This window comes from Mobula hypostoma, chromosome 9 (genome assembly GCF_963921235.1).
Source record: "Mobula hypostoma chromosome 9, sMobHyp1.1, whole genome shotgun sequence".
NCBI lineage: Eukaryota > Metazoa > Chordata > Chondrichthyes > Myliobatiformes > Myliobatidae > Mobula > Mobula hypostoma.
Genome location: NC_086105.1, coordinates 102,789,471 through 102,808,066, shown reverse-complemented (window position 1 = coordinate 102,808,066; position 18,596 = coordinate 102,789,471). Strand labels below are relative to the sequence as shown.

The 18,596-nt window shown below is 40.2% G+C and overlaps 2 protein-coding genes across 2 annotated transcripts; both read left to right on the top strand.

Annotated features, from left to right (window-relative positions):
* Positions 1–7,795: 7,795 nt before the first annotated feature.
* On the top strand, positions 7,796–8,809 carry LOC134351322 (hemoglobin subunit alpha-like). The gene is made up of 3 exons (XM_063057397.1): positions 7,796–7,925; positions 8,176–8,383; positions 8,658–8,809. Exons 1-3 carry the CDS (start codon positions 7,831–7,833, stop codon positions 8,781–8,783), a joined length of 429 nt encoding a protein of 142 aa, XP_062913467.1. The 5' UTR covers positions 7,796–7,830; the 3' UTR covers positions 8,784–8,809.
* Positions 8,810–16,690: 7,881 nt separating this feature from the next.
* On the top strand, positions 16,691–18,195 carry LOC134351321 (hemoglobin subunit beta-like). The gene is made up of 3 exons (XM_063057396.1): positions 16,691–16,810; positions 17,089–17,296; positions 17,851–18,195. Exons 1-3 carry the CDS (start codon positions 16,719–16,721, stop codon positions 17,977–17,979), a joined length of 429 nt encoding a protein of 142 aa, XP_062913466.1. The 5' UTR covers positions 16,691–16,718; the 3' UTR covers positions 17,980–18,195.
* Positions 18,196–18,596: the final 401 nt, after the last annotated feature.

Genomic DNA, 18,596 nt, shown 5'->3' with positions numbered 1-18,596 from the left:
AGCTTATGGAGTGTTAGCTTTCATAAGTCGAGGGATAGAGTTTAAAAGTCGTGGGGTAATGGTACAGCTCTATAAAACTCTGGTTAGGCCACACTTGGAGTACTGCATCCAGTTCTGGTTGCCTCACTATAGGAAAGGTGTGGAAGCATTGGAAAGGGTACAGAGGAGATTTACCAATATGCTGCCTGGTTTAGAGAGTATGCATCATGATCAGAGATTGAGAGAACTAGGGCTTTACTCTTTGGAGAGAAGGAGGATGAGAGGAGACATGATAGAGGTATACAAGATATTAAGAGGAATAGATAGAGTGGATAGCCAGCACCACTTCCCCAGGGCACAACTGCTCAGTACAATAGGACATGGCTTTAAGGTAAGGTGTGGGAATTTCAAGGGGGATATTAGAGGGGTTTATTTTACTCAGAGAATGGTTGGTGCATTCCACTGCCTGGAGGCAAATACACTAGTGAAGTTTAAGAGGCTGCTAGACAGGTATATGGAGGAATTTAAGCTAGAGGTTTATATGGAAGGCAGGGTTTAAGGGTCAGCACAACATTGTGGGAACAAGGGCCTGTACTGTGCTGTACTATTCTATGTTCTATGACCTGGGTGATGGGGTCCTAAATGATGGATGCCACCTTGGTGAGGCATCCTCCTTGAAGATGTCCTGGATACTACGGGGGGCGGGGGGGGAGGGGGGAGGGCAGTGCCCATAATGGAGCTGACTAAGTTTACAACTCTCTGGAGCTTATTTTGATCCTTTGCAGTAGCCCGTGGAATTCTTGCCAAAGAAGTGGTCTTGGAGACAGAGACAACAGAAGAAGAGCTCGGCATTGTGGCCACTATGGAACAGACTGAGGTGTGGGAGGAGGAGGATAAAGTTAAAGTCTTGCCGAGGACAGAACACTCCACCTCATTAGAATGCGGAAGGTCAGAAGGAATGTCAATTCATGGAAATATCTTCTACAAGTTAGTACTACCTATCCTACAACAGGTGACAGAGAGTTAGGTCAAAGATCATATACAAAGAAAGTCTAACTTTGTCTGAAGCCTTTATATACTCTATTGCCTCCTATCAGCTGGTAGAGGGAACTCCTGCCAAACACACTCACTGGATAACCCAACATTCAGCTTTTTCTAAAACACACTGTCAGTTTCCACAGCAGCACTGACCCCACACTTCACTGCCATTTCTCAGGAATCCTCCTTTGCCTCTCAGTTATAAGATGTCCTGTCTAATTTCTACTATCAAATGAGTAGAAATTTCCTTCAATTGGTAGGTTTGGTACAATTTGATTTTTATTGTTTTTCATATTTCTGACAGATGACTTAGTCATTCTCCCTTCGGCATTTGTTTTGGTTTTTATTGATTTTTATACCAGCAGTACATAAAATTAGCTCTGCTGGGGCTGCAGATTAATCAATGGGATTATATATTCAAGGCAAAGCAATCCTGTCACCCCTGAATTATCAGTGAATTTAAGGCTACTAAACTATCAGAAGAACAATTTGTTAATTGATCCTGTTACTAAAGATGGAACTTTTTTTTTGCTCACTGTGTAATTCTGGGTGAAATCCACATTTTTGGACATTTAGTAAAATAAAGATAACACATCCTGACAAGTTGAATCATTGAGACTGAAGATATTCCTTTGGCCTTTTCCAGTGTTTCATTCCATTTCTTCCACTGGCAACAGTCTCAAACTTTTCACCCTTGGTGTCAGATTTAGTCTTGAGATCACGTTCTCATCCATCTGGTGACCATCCAACCAACCCAATCTCAGCCACAGTCTGTCAGCTGCCAAGTCCATCTTCCGCATTGTATTTACCTGGAGATTTGATGCATGTCTTCTAGCTCTCCGTCGTTCATGCTCTGTAAATATGAGAACAACCAAACCATTTCTGCTTAATTATGCTCTTCCCATCATTAACATCATCCTGCCCACCACCAACCATAACCATAGCATTGTTCTTCTCTGTGCTTTGGATCTCTGAACTGTCCAGATGAGGAAACATGGGAGACTAAATAACCTACAACATCAAGAAATAATCAAGCATCAAATTCAATTACATTTGCTTTATTCTCCATAGAGGGCCTCAATCTAAACTAAATATATATTGGTAACAAATATGCACAATAAAATTTCCCCAGTTTTATCATTAAAGTCTGCTGTTAACATAGGTTTGCAAATGTAGAAACATGGTTCTCAACTGGCTCAAGGCCGGACTAATGTGAACCTGGTTGATAACTGAGATGTACCCAATCATGCATTTGCAAGACTCGTGCACTTGGGTGTTCTGGAAATGGTCTATTGTGTATATTCATCACTTCAAAGCTGATAAAGTTCCAATGACTCATCAACAAATGTTCAGCGGCAACTCGCTGTATCGTTGCACCAAATATTAGAAGGTAGCCCGATATGGAGAAAATGTTGTTGCATGTGATCTTAAGCCTAGTTCTTTATCTAGAAAAAGGTTGCTTTACAAAAAAAATGTAATTATCCTTTGTCCCACACTTTTCAAACCTGCAGATATACAGGCACACCAAAAAGCTGGCATCCTGAGATAGACTATACTCCCCATCTCCATACTCTGATGATACAAAGCAGCTTTTACAAATGTTTCAACAAGCTGAACCCAAATAACTGTAAGCTTTCATAACATCAGGTATCTAAATCAGCTTTCACATTACATTAGGTTTTCATCACAAAACTAGCTTTCTCAATACATTAATTAAGTAGTTTTACAAAACATTTGAAGTTAAATATTATAAAATTATATCCGTCACTAAGTTAAATAATAGATGTTGCTTCAATATTAAAAAAATTGTACAAAGAGAGTGGGTTGTGTAATTTTGTATTTCTGCGTTGCTGCAGCAGAATAAAAAATGAGTTACAGTGAAGTGAACAGAAATATTTGCGAGAAATTCAGAGCAGTTGACAATTCAGTCCCACTTAATTATTGCACATTTGTACAATATATATTTGAAAAGAAAGTCAAAACGGACTGTTATAATTATATATTTGAGTTTAGGAAAGAAGTAACATTGGTACAATGAACTGTTCTTTTTCTCTCAATCTTGCACTAATATTGTTTATTTTTCACATTGAAATTAAGTATAATTTATGTAAATTTAAGTTTATATTAACTGCAGTTTGTCTTTGTCCTCCTATGTACCGCTGTCATGCTACACAAGAGTAATTTTCATGGCTTTTATGCCCTGCGTGAACTTGAACTTTAATTTCTTTTCCCAATCTTCCAATCCAGTGTGCTGCATTCAGTGTTTACAACACGGTCTCTTCTACACTGGAGAAACCAATTGCAGATCGATGATAATTTTGCAGACTATCACTATTCAATCCTAATGGGTGACCCTGACCTTTAAGTTGCCTTTCATTTTATTTCTTCATCTCACTCCCACTATGATTTCTCATTCTGGGGCCACGAATACAGCTTCACCAAACCCAAAAGAAGCTCAAGAAACAATCCCTCATCTTCCCTGCAGACAACTTGTAGTTCCAAGATACAAGAGATTCTGATAACTAGCCTTCCTTGTTTCTGTTAGAACTGCTCAGTTTGATGCTTGATGACATTCACTCAGGTTTTCTCTCTCCGTGGATCACCCTGATCTTCCAAGTATTTCCAAAAATTCTCTTTAATTTCAGTTTTCCATCAACTGGAGTTCCCTACATCTCAGTGTTCCACCACTTTATTTGTCTCTCTATTTTCTTCATTCCTCTTCCTACCTATATTCATCCTAGAAGCTCATTATTTGTGAATACTGGGGAGGAATCGTCTCTACCCTAGCTAAGATACTCCCTTCGTTCTCTCCTCAGACTGAAAATTGAAGCTTATTTTCACACTTTTCCTGTTTTAATGAAAGTCACTGATATGTTTCACTCTCCTCAAGTGCTGCCTGGCCTGTTGAGAACCTCTAATGCTCTTTTTCCTATTTCAGTCTTTCAGCAGATACAATGTTTCACTTTCCCTTGGTAGAGTTATTTTGGGATAAACTGCAGAATAGGAGAAATATCGACAATGTGAAGGCAGAAGTGATTAGTTTAATGAGGCATGATTATCTTAATTAACTCAGCATAGGCAGTTACGTGTTCTAAGGGGGTGTTAGAGGAAATAGAAATCACTGGGAGACATTCAAGATTCTTGGGGAGGCGGTAAGCGGAACCCTAACTTGAGACACGAGATCGATCTTCCACATGGAGATGTGGCATAACTAGCCAATCTGTATGATGAAATTAACATTCTGAATATGAAACTGTAGGGTGAGAATTTCAACTTAATCCAGGCAAAAAGTGCTGTGTCTACTTGTATTGAAAAATTGGAAATATATAAGCAAAACATTGGGAGAAGTTCTCACAGTTTCTCAGCAGAGGAAGTACGGCACTCTCTTTCCCAGACTGTGATTTAGATTAGACTATGAGGACACTCAGTCCTCATTTATTGTCATTCAGAAATGCATGCATGCATTAAGAAATGATACAAAGTTCCTCCAGAGTGATATCACCAAAAAACAAGAAAAACCAAAGACTAACACTGACAAGACCACATAATTATAACATATAGTTACAGCACTGCAAAGCAATACCATAATTTGATAAAGAGAAGACCATGAGAAGGGTAAAAAATAAGTCTCAGTTCCGACCGACTCTCGATAGTCCCTGATAGCAGGTGGCAGAAGGGATAAACTCTCTCTGCCGTAAACCTCCAGGCACTGACAACTGTCGATGCATTGGAAGCACCCGACCACAGCCGACTCTGAGTCCGTCCAAAAACTTTGAGCCTCTGACCAGCCCTTCGACACCAAGCACCGAGCACCATCTCTGCCGAGTGCTTCGACCCAGTCCCGGCCGCCGAGCAACAAGCAAAGCCGGGGACTCGGGGCCTTCCCCTCCGGAGATTCTGGATCACACAGTAACAGCGGCAGCAAAGCAGGCATTTCAGAAGTTTCTCCAGATGTTCCTCTGTTCTCTCACATCTGTTTCCATCAAATCAGGATTGTACATGGCACCCTACTTGACAGATTACAGATATCATTCACCAGAGTGGTTGCGCATGCTGAGTCGTGCCGCCATCTTCTCCGCCTCCTCCTCTTTACAAGAGTATTGCTTACGACTTCAATCACTGAAGAAGGATTTTCAGAGTGGATTCAAGGATTTGAACAATCTGGAATTTCCTGATTGAGTAATTAACCCATTCTTTTGCAAGATGGAAGAACAGGAAGAGAGCTTGCAAGAAGAAATTATAGAAATTCAGAATGATGAAGAGACAAAAATGCTTTTCAAAAATATCAGCTTTTGTGGTAAGTAGCTACACAGTCATACAAAATTTCCTGGTCTTTGGAGAAGAGCCAAACTGCTCTTCCTTGGATTTCCATCCTCTTACCTTGTTGAAAGAGGCTTCAGGGCAGTGAACCACATACTCACAAAAAACAGAAAGCACTTGGACATTGTTACACATGGGGACTTAAGGCTTTTGCTGTCACAACTTGAACCAGTTGTTTCAAATCTTACTAAAAACCATCAAGCTCAAGGATCACATGAATATTGAAGCTGCTGTACAGTGCACAGGTAATGTGTAAGCGGGCTATAAAGATAAATAAAAATTTAAAGTGGAATCATTTTCCTCATGTTAGCACATGGTAGACATGTTCTTACACTACAGGGGCATCAGAAAGTATATTTTGCTTAAGAGGGGTGTTGACAATTATGAAGGTGCTTTAGGGGGGACGTTTGGCTAAAAAAGGGTGGGAAACACTGATCTACCTTATTCTGTATACAGAGCATATTCAATTATAACACCTTCAGTCCTGTATTCAACGTTTTCGATTTTGTCCACCTTTTACATTGCAACTCATGCTGTTCACTGCAATTTTGCCTCTCCTCACTACATAGTGCCTCTCTTTGTAAACCATCTACCTCATCTCCTGCACAATCATCTGACTTTCCTATGATACTTCTTGCATTAAACAATACACAGCTCGAGACACTTGTCGCACCATGCTGACATACTTTGTCTGAGATCTTACCGACATCTGCCTCCACGATCTCTCCGCTAACTGTTCTGTCGCTCTGGTTCCCAACCCCCTGCAACTCCAGTTTAAACTCCACATTAACAAACTTTCCTGCTGGAACATTAGTCTCCCTCCAGTTGAGGCGCAAACTATCCCTTCTGTACAGGTCCCATCTTCCCTGAAAGAGAGTCCAATGTTCCAAAAATCTTATGCCCTCCCTCCTGCACCAACTCTGTAGCCATGTTTTAAACTGTATAATCTCCCCAGTTCTGGCCTCACGAACATGCGGCATGGGTAGCAGTCCTGAGATCACAACCCTAGAGGTCCTGCCTTTTAACTTAACACCTAACTCCCTGTGCTTGCTATGCTGAACCTCATTACACGTTCTACCCATGTCATTGGTGGCTACATGGACCACAACCAGTTAAGTTCACCCTCCCACTTAAGTATGCAGAGGACTCAGTCTGTGATATACCGGGCCCTGGCACCTGGGAGGCAACATACCATCCAAGAATCTTGTTCTTACCCACAGAACTTCCTATCCATTCCTCAGTGCCTCTGGACTCAGTGCTAGAGACCCGACCACTGTGACTTTCTTCTGTTAGGTCAACCCCCACCCCCAAGAATATCCAAAGCGATCGTTGAGGGGGATGGCCACAGAGTACTCGACACTGACTCCGTAACCTCGTTCCCCTTCCTGACTGTCCCTCAGTTTCCTGTGTCCTGAACTTTGGGTGTAACTATTTCTCTTTATGTCCTGTCTATCACTCCTTCAGCATCCCAAATGATCTGGAGTTCATGCAGTTCGAGCTCCAACTCCTTAATGCTGATTTTTTGCAACTCCACTGACTCTTCTAATGCTTCTGCTCAGTCACGCCGGTTACTTGATGTCTGGCAATGATGGAGTGGAATTTTGCGCTATCTAAGATTTGTGAAGAACAAAAACATTGACTATGCCTGCTTAACTCTAATATCAGACCACCGACTTCATCAGTCTCTGTTTGGTCAGGCCTGTAACCTTCTACTGAGCTGAGCTTGTGGCTGACTTTTCTTCTCTAAATGTCCCTGTAACATCAGCTCAGATCACCCATGTCTATGAAATTCCAGACCAATTTTCCAAAGTTGCCCTGGTCGTCCTGACACCCTACACCTTCCATCACCTGTGCACAAATAAATCCTTCAGCTGCATGTTAATACTCTTCATTTACGTGATTTTAGACCTACACACTTCCTGGTGCAATGTGGCTACATTATCAAAATTCATTCTGTCCAGTCATTTCTGTGCAGTGTACACAGCAGGTGTTTTGTGAATATTGGAAAACCATGTCTCCCCGCACACTGAGGTTAAACAGTTGTGAAATAAAAAGACCGAGGGTGAGCAGGATGAATTTCAATAGGCGATACAGCCCAAAGTAACAACAAAATGAATTAAACTTATTATATCAGAATTAGTTTGGAAATGCACATTGATTGATGAATATTAATGTTCATTTACTGATAACTTACATGGCAATAAACTAAACCTTTACAATTGTGCGTCAAGTGAAACGTGTGCAGGTAGTGTTTAGCTTTACTGGAACAGGATATCTTTGCTAACAGTTGTCTGTGAAACAGACAACTGGTTCTCTGTTCACTATTGTCTCTTATCATTAGATTACGTAGACCATGAATCAGGACCCACAACCAATGGGAAAAGTGGGGTGGAGAGTTTGTAGATCAGTGTGAATTACAATAAATACGGACACATCAAGCCAGAGGCATCTTCTGGTTAATGAGAGATCTGAAAAAGTGAAAACTCTGCAACAATGGTACTCTCTGGCCCCAACAAACAGGTTATAGAGGAACTGGGCAACCACATCAAGGCAAATGCTGAAGCTTGGGGTGCGGAAGCTTTAGCCAGGTAATTTTCTTAGGTTCATAGTATAATTAATGCATTTTCAGCTATTATTTGTAATTGTTAACATTTCTTTGCATTTCTCTTGAACAGTGAGACCACTAATAAATCTACAAAGACATCCTCTGCATAGAATTGAAGTTTTTCCAAAATAACATGATTGCTGGTCTGAAGAATAACAGAATTTAATCCTGTGAGATGTAGTGTATATTGTGTCTGCAAATAATTTCTGTTTTCATTTTCCGTGTTTGTGAAGGTTGTTTGAGATCCACCCTCAAGCTAAGACATACTTCCCAAAATTCAATGGCTACAAAGCCTCTGACCAGCCTGTCAGAAGACATGGTCGCATTGTCATGGAAGCTGTGGCAGATGCAGCCCATAACGTGGACAACCTGAGTAAACACCTGGAAAAGCTTGCCAAGAGACATGGTGAAGAACTTCTTGTGGATCCTCATAACTTTCACGTATGTAACAATTTTACAGATTCTTTCTCATTGTCATGACACAAACTATGTTATTGTAATTAGATCAGCAATCCTGAACTTTCAACTTTATTTAGTTGAAATTTCAGTGGTCTTGAAGTGTAGTCTTGTTCAGTTTAGCTGGGAAAACTTTTTCCTGCTACACGATACATAGGAAAGCAGTCAAAGTACAAAGAAGCAATTCTTGTTCAATGGGTAAAATCATCCATTGACGATATTAACACTGCCTTATGTTATTTATTTTTCACTTTTACAGCTGTTGGCTGATTGTATCACGGTCACTCTGGCCATTCACTTGCCTGCATTCTCCCCAGCAACCCACTGTGCTGTCGACAAGTTCCTTGAGTTGCTCGCACATGAATTGAGCTCCAAGTACCGCTAAAGACACAACCAACAAATTATGGTGAACGACCGCAAGATCATCATTTAATTCCACAGTTTGTCTTTGATTAATTGTCATAATTGAAAAACTGAGTTAAATAAAATTTCACTTCAATCAATACTTTATCATTTGCTTTGGCTGAATGTATTAAATATACTTAATTTCAGAAAAAAATACCTGTCAATTTGTCTATTAGCAAGAAAACAAACAATACTGCAGGGTGTGTTTACCTCTATTACTTGATAACAATAAAGTGGAGAAAGAACTTGGACATAAAAACATTGAGCCAACAATTGTCTGTTTGTATGGCAATTACTTATTGCCCCATTGTAAATGAATCAAGTTCACAGCAGAGATTTCTGAGAAGCAAATAACTGAAATAGGAGATCGAAATCTCTCTGAATCGCGTTTATACATTCAGCAACATATCATGACTTACTGTATAAAGCAAGCTTTACACGTAAAATATAGATAAATATAGTTGTAGAGTTGTACAATATGGAAACAGGCCATTCAGCCCAGCTCATCCATGCCTACCAATGTCTGTCTGACCTAGTCCCATCTCCTCACTTTGTTCCTGTTTCTACAGCCTGTTCTCCCACCATATTTCATACACCCACCACTCTGTGAGAATAAGTTTTTCTGCCAGATGTCTTTTAAATCTTTTCCCTTTCACCAGATAACCACATTGTTCAGTTTTAGACTCCCCTACACTTGGATAAAGACTATGATCATCCATTTATGCCCTCATGATCTTAAACAACCCTTGTCAGCTCACCCCTCAGTCTCCTACAGTCCAGGGAAAATGTGAAAAGTAATTCAGGCTCTCCTTAAAACTTTATCCTGAAAAAGTATTTTGTTATGTTTTTATATTAATATATTCAATCACATAGTTATAAAAATTCAACATCCAATTTTAAAAGGGATATAATCATCATTATTGTCTTTTTCAAACTCATTATGAATAGAGGAATTCATTTTTCCTATCTGGAACACCGAAATGGACCATTCAATTGGTTTAAGTAACTCCAAAATTTCCTGCAATGCAATTGCTGGAAGTCCACTCTAAGATGCAAATTATCTTTCTGTGACCAGAGCAGCTTGATATAAGTATCTTGGGGATATATAGACTATTTTGAGTTTCATCTGCAATTGCCTCCTCTTTTGTACGTCAAAATGCTTCAGAATATCATTGAAAATTTCCATAAACTTACCCGGTTTCATATCTTTTGCCACAGTAAATATAGATGAGAATACACATTTATAACTTTACCCTTCATTTGTAACCCCGACATACTTTGCCACACTGATCCTAAAGGGGAAATACTCACTACCTTTTCCCTTTTTTTCCATTAATATGCACAGAAACGGTGAAGAATCATCTCCACTTTATCTGCCAAGGATATCCCATGTCCTCTTTTTACCCTTTGGTTGAAGAAATTCCTCCTCAGCGCTTTTAAAGGGACAAGCCTAAATTCTGAAGGCATGCCCTTGGATCCAATTATCTCCTCCTAATGGAAACATTCTCTCCACATCCACTCTGTCCAGGCCTTTCAGTCTCTGATAGTTTTCATTGAGATAGCTCCTTATTAGTCTGAACACCATTGAGTACAAGCGCAGAGACATCTAACACTTCTCAAATGTCAAGCCATTTATTCCTATGACCTTTCTTGTGAGTTTCTGGATCCCTTCCAATCTACTACACCCTTCCTTGGAGAAAGGACCCAAAATTGCAGCAACAACCAGTCATTCAACGTCAGTAAGATGAAAGACTTGATTGTGAACTTCAGGAAGGGTAAGACAAAGGAACACATACCAATCCTCATAGAGGGATCAGAAGTGGAGAGAGTGAGCTGTTTCTAGTTCCTGGGTGTCAAGATCTCTAAGGATCTAACCTGGTCCCAACATATTGATGTAGTTATGAAGAAGGCAAGACAGTGGCTATACTTTATTAGGAGTTTGAAGAGATTTGGCATGTCAACAAATACACTCAAAAGCTTCTACAGTTGTACCGTGGAGAGCATTCTGACTGGCTACATCATTGTCTGGTATGGAGGGGCTACTGTACAGGACCAAAAGAAGCTGCAGATGGTTGTAAATCTAGTCAGCTCCATCTTGGGTACTAGCCTACAAAGTACCCAGGACATCTTGAGGGAGCGGTGTCTCAGAAAGGTAGTGTCCATTATTAAGGACCTCCAGTACCCAGGGCATGCCCTTTTCTCACTGTAACCATCAGGTAGGAGGTACAGAAGCCTGAAGGCACACACTCAGCAATTCAGGAACAGCTTTTTCCCCTCTGCCATCCGATTCCTAAATGGACATTGAATCTTTGGACACTACCTCACTTTTTAAAAAAATACACAGTATTTCTGTTCTTGCATGTTTTTTAAAAATGAATTTAATATACGTAATTGTTTACTTGTTTATTTTTTAAAATTTTATTTATTATTATTCTTTTTTCCCCCGCTAGATTATGTATTGCATTGAACTGCTGCTGCCGAGTTAACAAATTTCACTTCCCATGCCGGTGATAATAAACCTGATTCTAATTCTGATATTAGTCCCTCGAGATCCACAAACTTGCTCTCTGCTCCTTATTGAGAAATACAGTCCTTTGACACCCTAGCTATATACATATATGTGCCTGATGTTCTTGCATCATTCTGCATGACTATAAAGCCTCAGCATTACGTATCTGTTTTTATATACTAATCCTCCCAAAATGAATGTTAATATTGCACTTGTCTTGTTTTCTATTGACTCAACCTGTAAATTAACCTTGAGGGAATTCAGGATTCGGAATCGCAAGTAACTTTACACCTCTGCTTTCTGAATTTTCTCCTCATTTACAAAATAGTCTTTTGTTCTTCCTACCAATGTGTATAACCCCACACTTCCTATTCTACATTCCATCTGCTTATTCTTTGCCCAACCTCCCAACCTCTCCAGGTCATTTTGCAGGCTTCCTGCCTCTGGGATATTGCCTGTTCTTCTACTTATCAAATGTAGCCATAACATCATAATTTTCTTCATCCAGATCATTATTGTATAAGATGAAATGCTGGAAATCTAACACTGACCCTTGTGGAATTCCAAAAGTTACGAGCAGCCATTGTGAAAAGCACCATCTTATCCCCAATCTTTGACTTCTAAGGTAATCAACCACATTTCTATCTATACTTGTACTTTATCTCTTATCCAGAGTAGCAGCATTGTGTGTCAGACCTTGTTAAAGACTTTTTGAAAATCCAAACAAATGATATCCACTCAATGTATCATGTTTCTGTAAGAGATATAATATCACAATCCCACATGCCAAAGGTGCTCCGAAATCATCAGCCTATCAGGCTGCTTGCAGTTTAGGTGGTTGGACCTTCCTCGCTCCTTGTCCTGCTCCTGCCGGCTGGAGTTTTTCACTTTAACCTCTATATTTACTCCAGCTTTTTCATTGATTGCGTAACTACTTTGGGATCCATATCCTGCTCAACTTGTTCAAACCCATTCAAGTAATTCTAGCAATTGTCTCAATCAGGAAGCCTATTGCAATGTGTCCCTCTTGTATAAGTGATCTCGGTCCTGGAAGATATCCCACCATTTCGAGGTGTGTGTCTCCCTGCACCAGTTCATCAGCTACACATTCGTCAGCCCTATCCTGCTATTTCATTACAACATAGCACATGGAGTTACCCAGGGATTATAACCCTACTGCTCCTACTTTTTAACCTTCTACCCATCTCTCTCAATTCCCTCTACAGTATCTCATCCTTTTGTTTCATCTACAGCCCCAGTCACTCTATACAGTCAGTCAGGAACTGCAACTGAACACACCTCCCACAGGTATAATCACCAGGAACCATGGAAGCTTCCCTGACCTTCCCATGTTCTGCAGGATGTACGCACAACTGTCCTGACAGCCATCCCTGAATCACTAAGACTAGAAGGAAAAGGAAATTGCCTTCTAAACTCAAGAGAGAGCATAGGCCAGCAACTTTTTGTTGTTGATGTTTCTGTAGCAGGCAATTTCCTTTTTATGAGTTGCTAACGACGCTCAACTCAGCACGGATGGAATCGCTCCGAAGTCCAATGCTGATGCCACTATGCCACCAGCCGGCTACTAAGACTATGGACGGATGGAAAAGATCTCACTTCCATCTTACCTGACCCTTGTTCAACTTCCTCACTGAAGTGTCTCCAAGCAAAGCCTCTGACTTACAATGAAACAACTCTGAGAAATTTCTTTCCTGCATTTTCATGTGCAATACTAGTAATCTATGTCTCTCTAGTGTTATTTAAATCAAGTAGACATAGACTCAGTATGTAATGTGTCCCACTGTAAATCGTGCTGGTGACTCTCTAGAGTTGTAGCATGCTGTTTCAGCTTCAGAATGAGCACATGAACAGAGGTTCATCAATCTCACAGTACTACTCTGTCTTCAGCACACAACCTGACTTCCTAACCAACAGAGCACACTCAGTAAGGGTAGGTAGCATTACCTCCATCTTCATTATTGTCAACACTGGCGGCCCACAAGGCTTCATCAGCGATACCCCACTGTACTCTCTGTACGCTCACAATTGCGTAGCCAGGTTCTGCTCGAAATCCATCATTACAAATGATACCACCACAGTGAGCCGAATCTCAAGTAACAATAAGCTGAGTAAAGTACGAGACTAATAACATTCTGTCATGACAACAATCTTTCCCTCAATGTCAGTGAAACAAAAGAGCTGGTGATTGACTTCACGAGGGTGAGTGGTGCACACACACCTGATTACATCAACGGTGTTGAGATCAAGTAGGTTGAGAGCTTCAAGTTCCCAGGAGTGAATATCACCCACAGTTTCCTAGTTCCATCATGGCCAAGAAATCTCAGTTTCTTCTGGAGGCTACAGAAATCGGGCATGTCCCATCCGACCGTCACTAGTTTTTATTGATAGAACATAGAATGCATCCTATCCAGATGCATCACAGGTTGGTGTGGCAACTGTTCTCCCAATAATCAGCAGAAAATACAGAGTTGTGACCAGAATTTAGCACAGAACAAAAACCAGCATCCTCTCCATGGAGTCTACCAACATTTTTTACCACCTTGCTAAAGAAACCAACATAATTAAGCACCCCACTCACCCCAGACATGCTCTCTTCTCCACCCTCCCATAGAGTAGACAATACAAATGCTTGTAAGCACATACAAGTAGGCTCAAGGACAGCTTCTACCCCACAGTTCTAAGGGTATTGAATATTACTGTAGTAGGATGATCTCTCGACCACACAATCTACCTCATTGTGGCCTTGAAACTTATTGTCGACTTGCGCTGCACCTTCTTGGTAAAAGTAACACTTTATTCTGCATTCTGTTATTGCTTCAGACTATCTTAGTACATGTGACAATAGCAAACTGATTTATCAATTTAGCAATAGATCCATTGTGTTTTGTCTCTTAAAGGGACAATACAGAAGCAGAGCAGCTGAAGCTGGAGTTGTGGGCAGCTTTGTGCAACGACTGCTGCAGTGGCTGGAGAGGACAGGGTGCATGGATGGCTGATGGAGGAACATTCAGGCAAGCTGGTGTGTAAGTGTGGATGGTGGTGAGCAGCTTCTTCTGTGCTGATGGGGCCATCCTCATTCAGACAAGTGGGGTGTATTCTATCATACGCAGAATTGTACCTTTGGTGAAAGTCGGAAAGTTTTTTACCATGGTATTAGTGAGTCTCTTGCTATTGCATAGCCAGTGTCTGCCCCGTTCACGCATCCAGAGTAGTTCTGTATCTGATCAAATTTGGAACCTGGTCAGTGGAGATGCCCAGGATGTTGATGGTGGGACTCAATGATAAGAATGCTCTTGAACACAAGGACCAATGTCTGCATGACATCTTGTTGGAGATTGTTGTTACCTGGTACTTTCCTGATGTGAATAATACCGGCTACTTACAGTATAATGTTTTATGAGGATTGTTGTATCAAGGCATGGGCTACTTCATTTACTGAGTAGAAAATGTATTTGAACATTGTGCTATCACTGGTAAGCACCCTCACATCTGACAATCAAAACCACTTGCAAATGCTGGAAACCTCATAAACAGAATGCTGGAATTACTCAACAGCTCAGGCTGTACTTGTGGCTATATCAATACCTGCGCTTTTCATCCACATCTGATATTCTGACCCGTCCTTTGAAACTTTGCACTCACCTTAAGATCTAGTATGTCTTTTTCAGAAAGCAAAGACCAAAATTTTGTACAATAACATTTCTGATATTTCACCAAGGTTTTGGAACCTAGAACAATACAGGACAGGAAAAGGCCCTTCAATCAAACTAATTAAGCTAGCAACATCTAATCCATTCTGCCTGCATGTGATCCATATCCCTCGTTCCCTGTACACTTTATGTGTCTTTCAGGGAGCCTCTTCAACACTTCTATCATATCTACCTCTTCTACCACTGATGGTAACACAGCAACAACACTCACCACTCCGTTAAAAAAAACCTATTGAACTTCCCCGTCTTACGATAAATGCAGCCTTCCAGTAGTAGACATTTGAACCCTGGGCAATAAAACACTGGCTGTCTAGTCTATCGAAACCTCTCATAACTTTATAAAGTTCTGTCAGGTTACCCCTCTTCCACTCCAGTGAAAACAACTCTCATCTGTCCACTGTCCTTATACCACATTCCCTCCAATCCAGCCAGCACACTGATAAACATCTTCTGAACCCTCCCCATGGCCTCCACATCCTTCCAATGATGAGTGACCAGAATTGAATATCATACTCTAGTTCTGTCTAAACAGAAAATTCCCAATTAGTTCTCTATCATCAGCAAATCTGGAAATGTTACAGTAGGTCTTCTCAGATAAACTGTTAACAGACATTGTAAATGTTTGGGGTCCAAGCACTGATCCCTGATGGACCCCATTAGCTGCAGCATGACTATCCATGAGGGGTCTGTTTCTCTACTCTGTTTTCCATTTGTTAAACAACTCTCAATGGACACAGTGACCCCCAAATTCTATGTGAGCTGTCCCTGTTTATCTTCTGAACACAACCTTATTGAAAGCCTATTGAAAATCCAATACTTAAGCAGACAGGAGACATTGGTTTAGTTCCTCTGTCATTTTATTATTTCCTATTATAAAGTCTCCGATCTTTGTTCGTAGTGAACCCACATTTTCCCTCATTGGTCTTTTCATGTTTACACTTCACCTACAGTAACTCGTGAATGCTCATGGCTGGTTCTCTATTCAATGGACACACAAAACAGAAATAGAGCTTTGTCCATATGTGTCCATTTACCAAATGCATAATACTACCCACAGACGATGCAAATTGCTATTAGTTACCCAGTGAACGTTGATAGCAGAGTCATCAGTCAGAAAGACCCCAGGGACCATGAAGTGCTCATTATTGCTGTAGCTCAGTATTTCAAAATAATCTTGTCTCAATTTACTGATGTAAGTTTGTCATAAGTTTTCCATTGCTATAATCCCATATCTTTACAGATGAGAACATTAATGAAGCTATATTATAATAGTCATGGATTTAATTTCAACATCAGAAATGTATTAATTTTTGAAAAATAGTATTATTTAATGAAAAAGTGTAAAAGCTGAATTTCAACTAACAAGGAGAGAGTTCTACAGTTTGAAAATGAATGTATTGAATTAATATTCGACAAAATTGGAGAATTATTCTTCGTGTTGGATGGGCAGAAGTGAGGCTCAGACAAGCAATTGTTCAGCAAGTGTTAACACACAAACACAGAAGGGTTGCAGCCCACATTTGGAAAGTGTGCCCAACCCATCATGTAATCAGCCTATTACAGAAATGTTTTAGCCTGAGATGAGCCATTTCGGAGCCTATAAAAGTGAAGTCAAAACTCCAGATCAACACAGCTTTCTTGCGTGAGCAGTGACAGTGAGAGCTTAACAGCCAAAATGGTGAAATTAACTAAGGCTCAGGAACAATACATCACGAACAAATGGGACCATTTGGATAAGAAAACAATAACTGCCCAAGCCTTGGCAAGGTACTGTATGTTGAAAATGTATTTTCTGTTTTATGTTTAAATCATGCACTGTATTTTCAACTATGGTTCTGGTGAAGGCTCTTTAATTTTCTATGCTTGCCTAGATGTTGTCATTGGGTGAGGGAATTAGTATTCAACACTGCACTGAGGTTCTAGTTAAACCCACAAGAAAATCAACTCTTTATTTGATAAAAAGGTCCTAAATCATGAACTTTGAGCAATTAATTAATTCCAAGTTATCACAACAGAAACTAGGCAATTTGTTTTTCTCTTTCTAGGGTATTCGCGGTTTATCCCTGGACGACCAGACTGTTTAAGAATTTCAATGGCCGTTTTGCAGTCGGTGACCCTGGTGTTCAGGCTCATGCAGACAAAGTGCTAAAGGCTCTGAACACTGCAATTGAGGATTTGAAGAGTATTGAAACCAATTTCCATGATCTCAGCAGTAAACATCAAACAATCGGAGTAGACACTCAAAATTTCAAGGTAAACACCAATCTTTCTAGGATGTGCAAATTTTCATAAATGGGGTGCTATAGATTTTTCTCAATTACAGAGTCGTAACAAACATGACAACCAAGCATCATGGACTAAACTGCAGGCAAAAAGAGCACATCTGCTCACTGTGCAAGAGGCAGTCCTTTTGAAATTTTCCTGAGAAGTTGATTTCAATTTCCCTTTATTCAACATCTAACAGATGAAGGATTGTTTTTGACTTCACTGCTCCAGGGACTTTGAAATTATCCTGACATTGGGTGTTGTCTGTAGAGAGTTTGCTCCAGTTTGCTGTGCTTCTAGTTAATTAGCTACTGTTTGTCAAAAAGAGTCAAAAAGGCTTTGATGGGCACATGAAATAGGGATATGATGTCGGGGTACAAGGAAAAAGGTGGGGCCCAACGTATTTGCAAGACTGGGAACTGACATCGACCCAGAGTTCAAAATGGACTCCTTCTGGGCAATTCTGTATCAAGTCTTTGGAGGTTTGAGTTTTGCTTTCCAGGTTTGTTTCAATGTTGTATGATTATTGTTTTTCTTCACAGCTTCTCAGCCAGGCCTTCATTGTTGAACTCGCCCTTCATGATAAAAAGGCATTCAGACCAGAGGAACATGAAGCTGTCTACAAGTTTTTTAAACTGGTGACAGAAGCTCTCTCCAGCAACTACCATTAAATCTATAACCTGCATTAGGGTTTTAACCACCTTCAGAAATGCAATGAAAACCTGTATTATCAGCATCTACAATGCATTGTTTGCTTAAAGAAATTGTGTAACATCAGGTTCAAGTCATGCTAATGTAAAGGTGGCACAATACTCCTCTTTGTATGGTCATTTTCTTCAAAAGTTGAAAAATATCTGTAAGCATTCTCTTTGCTACAATAAAGAAACAACATTTCTCTCACAGAAGTAAATTCTTCATCTCTAGAGAATAAAATTAAAAGATCTTTGACTTGGTCAATGTTGAGATGAACAATGGTTTTTTGTTAAAAAGCAGACATTGTGCTGTTCGACCTTTCACTGTCCCAGGACAGGTCAAAGCATTTCTCATCTGCTGAACTAATTTAGAAGTAAACTAACTGATGTACTTTGGGGAAAAGTAACAGCCAAATTCTCACTTTTATCTCACGTTTCATAACAAGTTATCAGCCCAATGACACACTGTCAGTCCTCAGAGTATTTCCAAAGATCTTAGATTTTCTGTAGTCATCCTCCCACACAATCCATTAACACCTCCCCATTCTCCCATCACCATCACATCTTAGACCATTTTTGTACCAAAGTACCACATA

Excerpts from the sequence above, each read along its gene's own strand:
- LOC134351321 (XM_063057396.1), top strand. The coding sequence starts at position 16,719 with ATGGTGAAATTAACTAAGGCTCAGGAACAATACATCACGAACAAATGG. Across the intron at positions 16,811-17,088 it reads ACTGCCCAAGCCTTGGCAAG|GGTATTCGCGGTTTATCCCT; the intron begins GTACTGTATGTT and ends TTCTCTTTCTAG. Across the intron at positions 17,297-17,850 it reads TAGACACTCAAAATTTCAAG|CTTCTCAGCCAGGCCTTCAT; the intron begins GTAAACACCAAT and ends TTTTCTTCACAG.
- LOC134351322 (XM_063057397.1), top strand. The coding sequence starts at position 7,831 with ATGGTACTCTCTGGCCCCAACAAACAGGTTATAGAGGAACTGGGCAAC. Across the intron at positions 7,926-8,175 it reads GGTGCGGAAGCTTTAGCCAG|GTTGTTTGAGATCCACCCTC; the intron begins GTAATTTTCTTA and ends GTGTTTGTGAAG. Across the intron at positions 8,384-8,657 it reads TGGATCCTCATAACTTTCAC|CTGTTGGCTGATTGTATCAC; the intron begins GTATGTAACAAT and ends TCACTTTTACAG.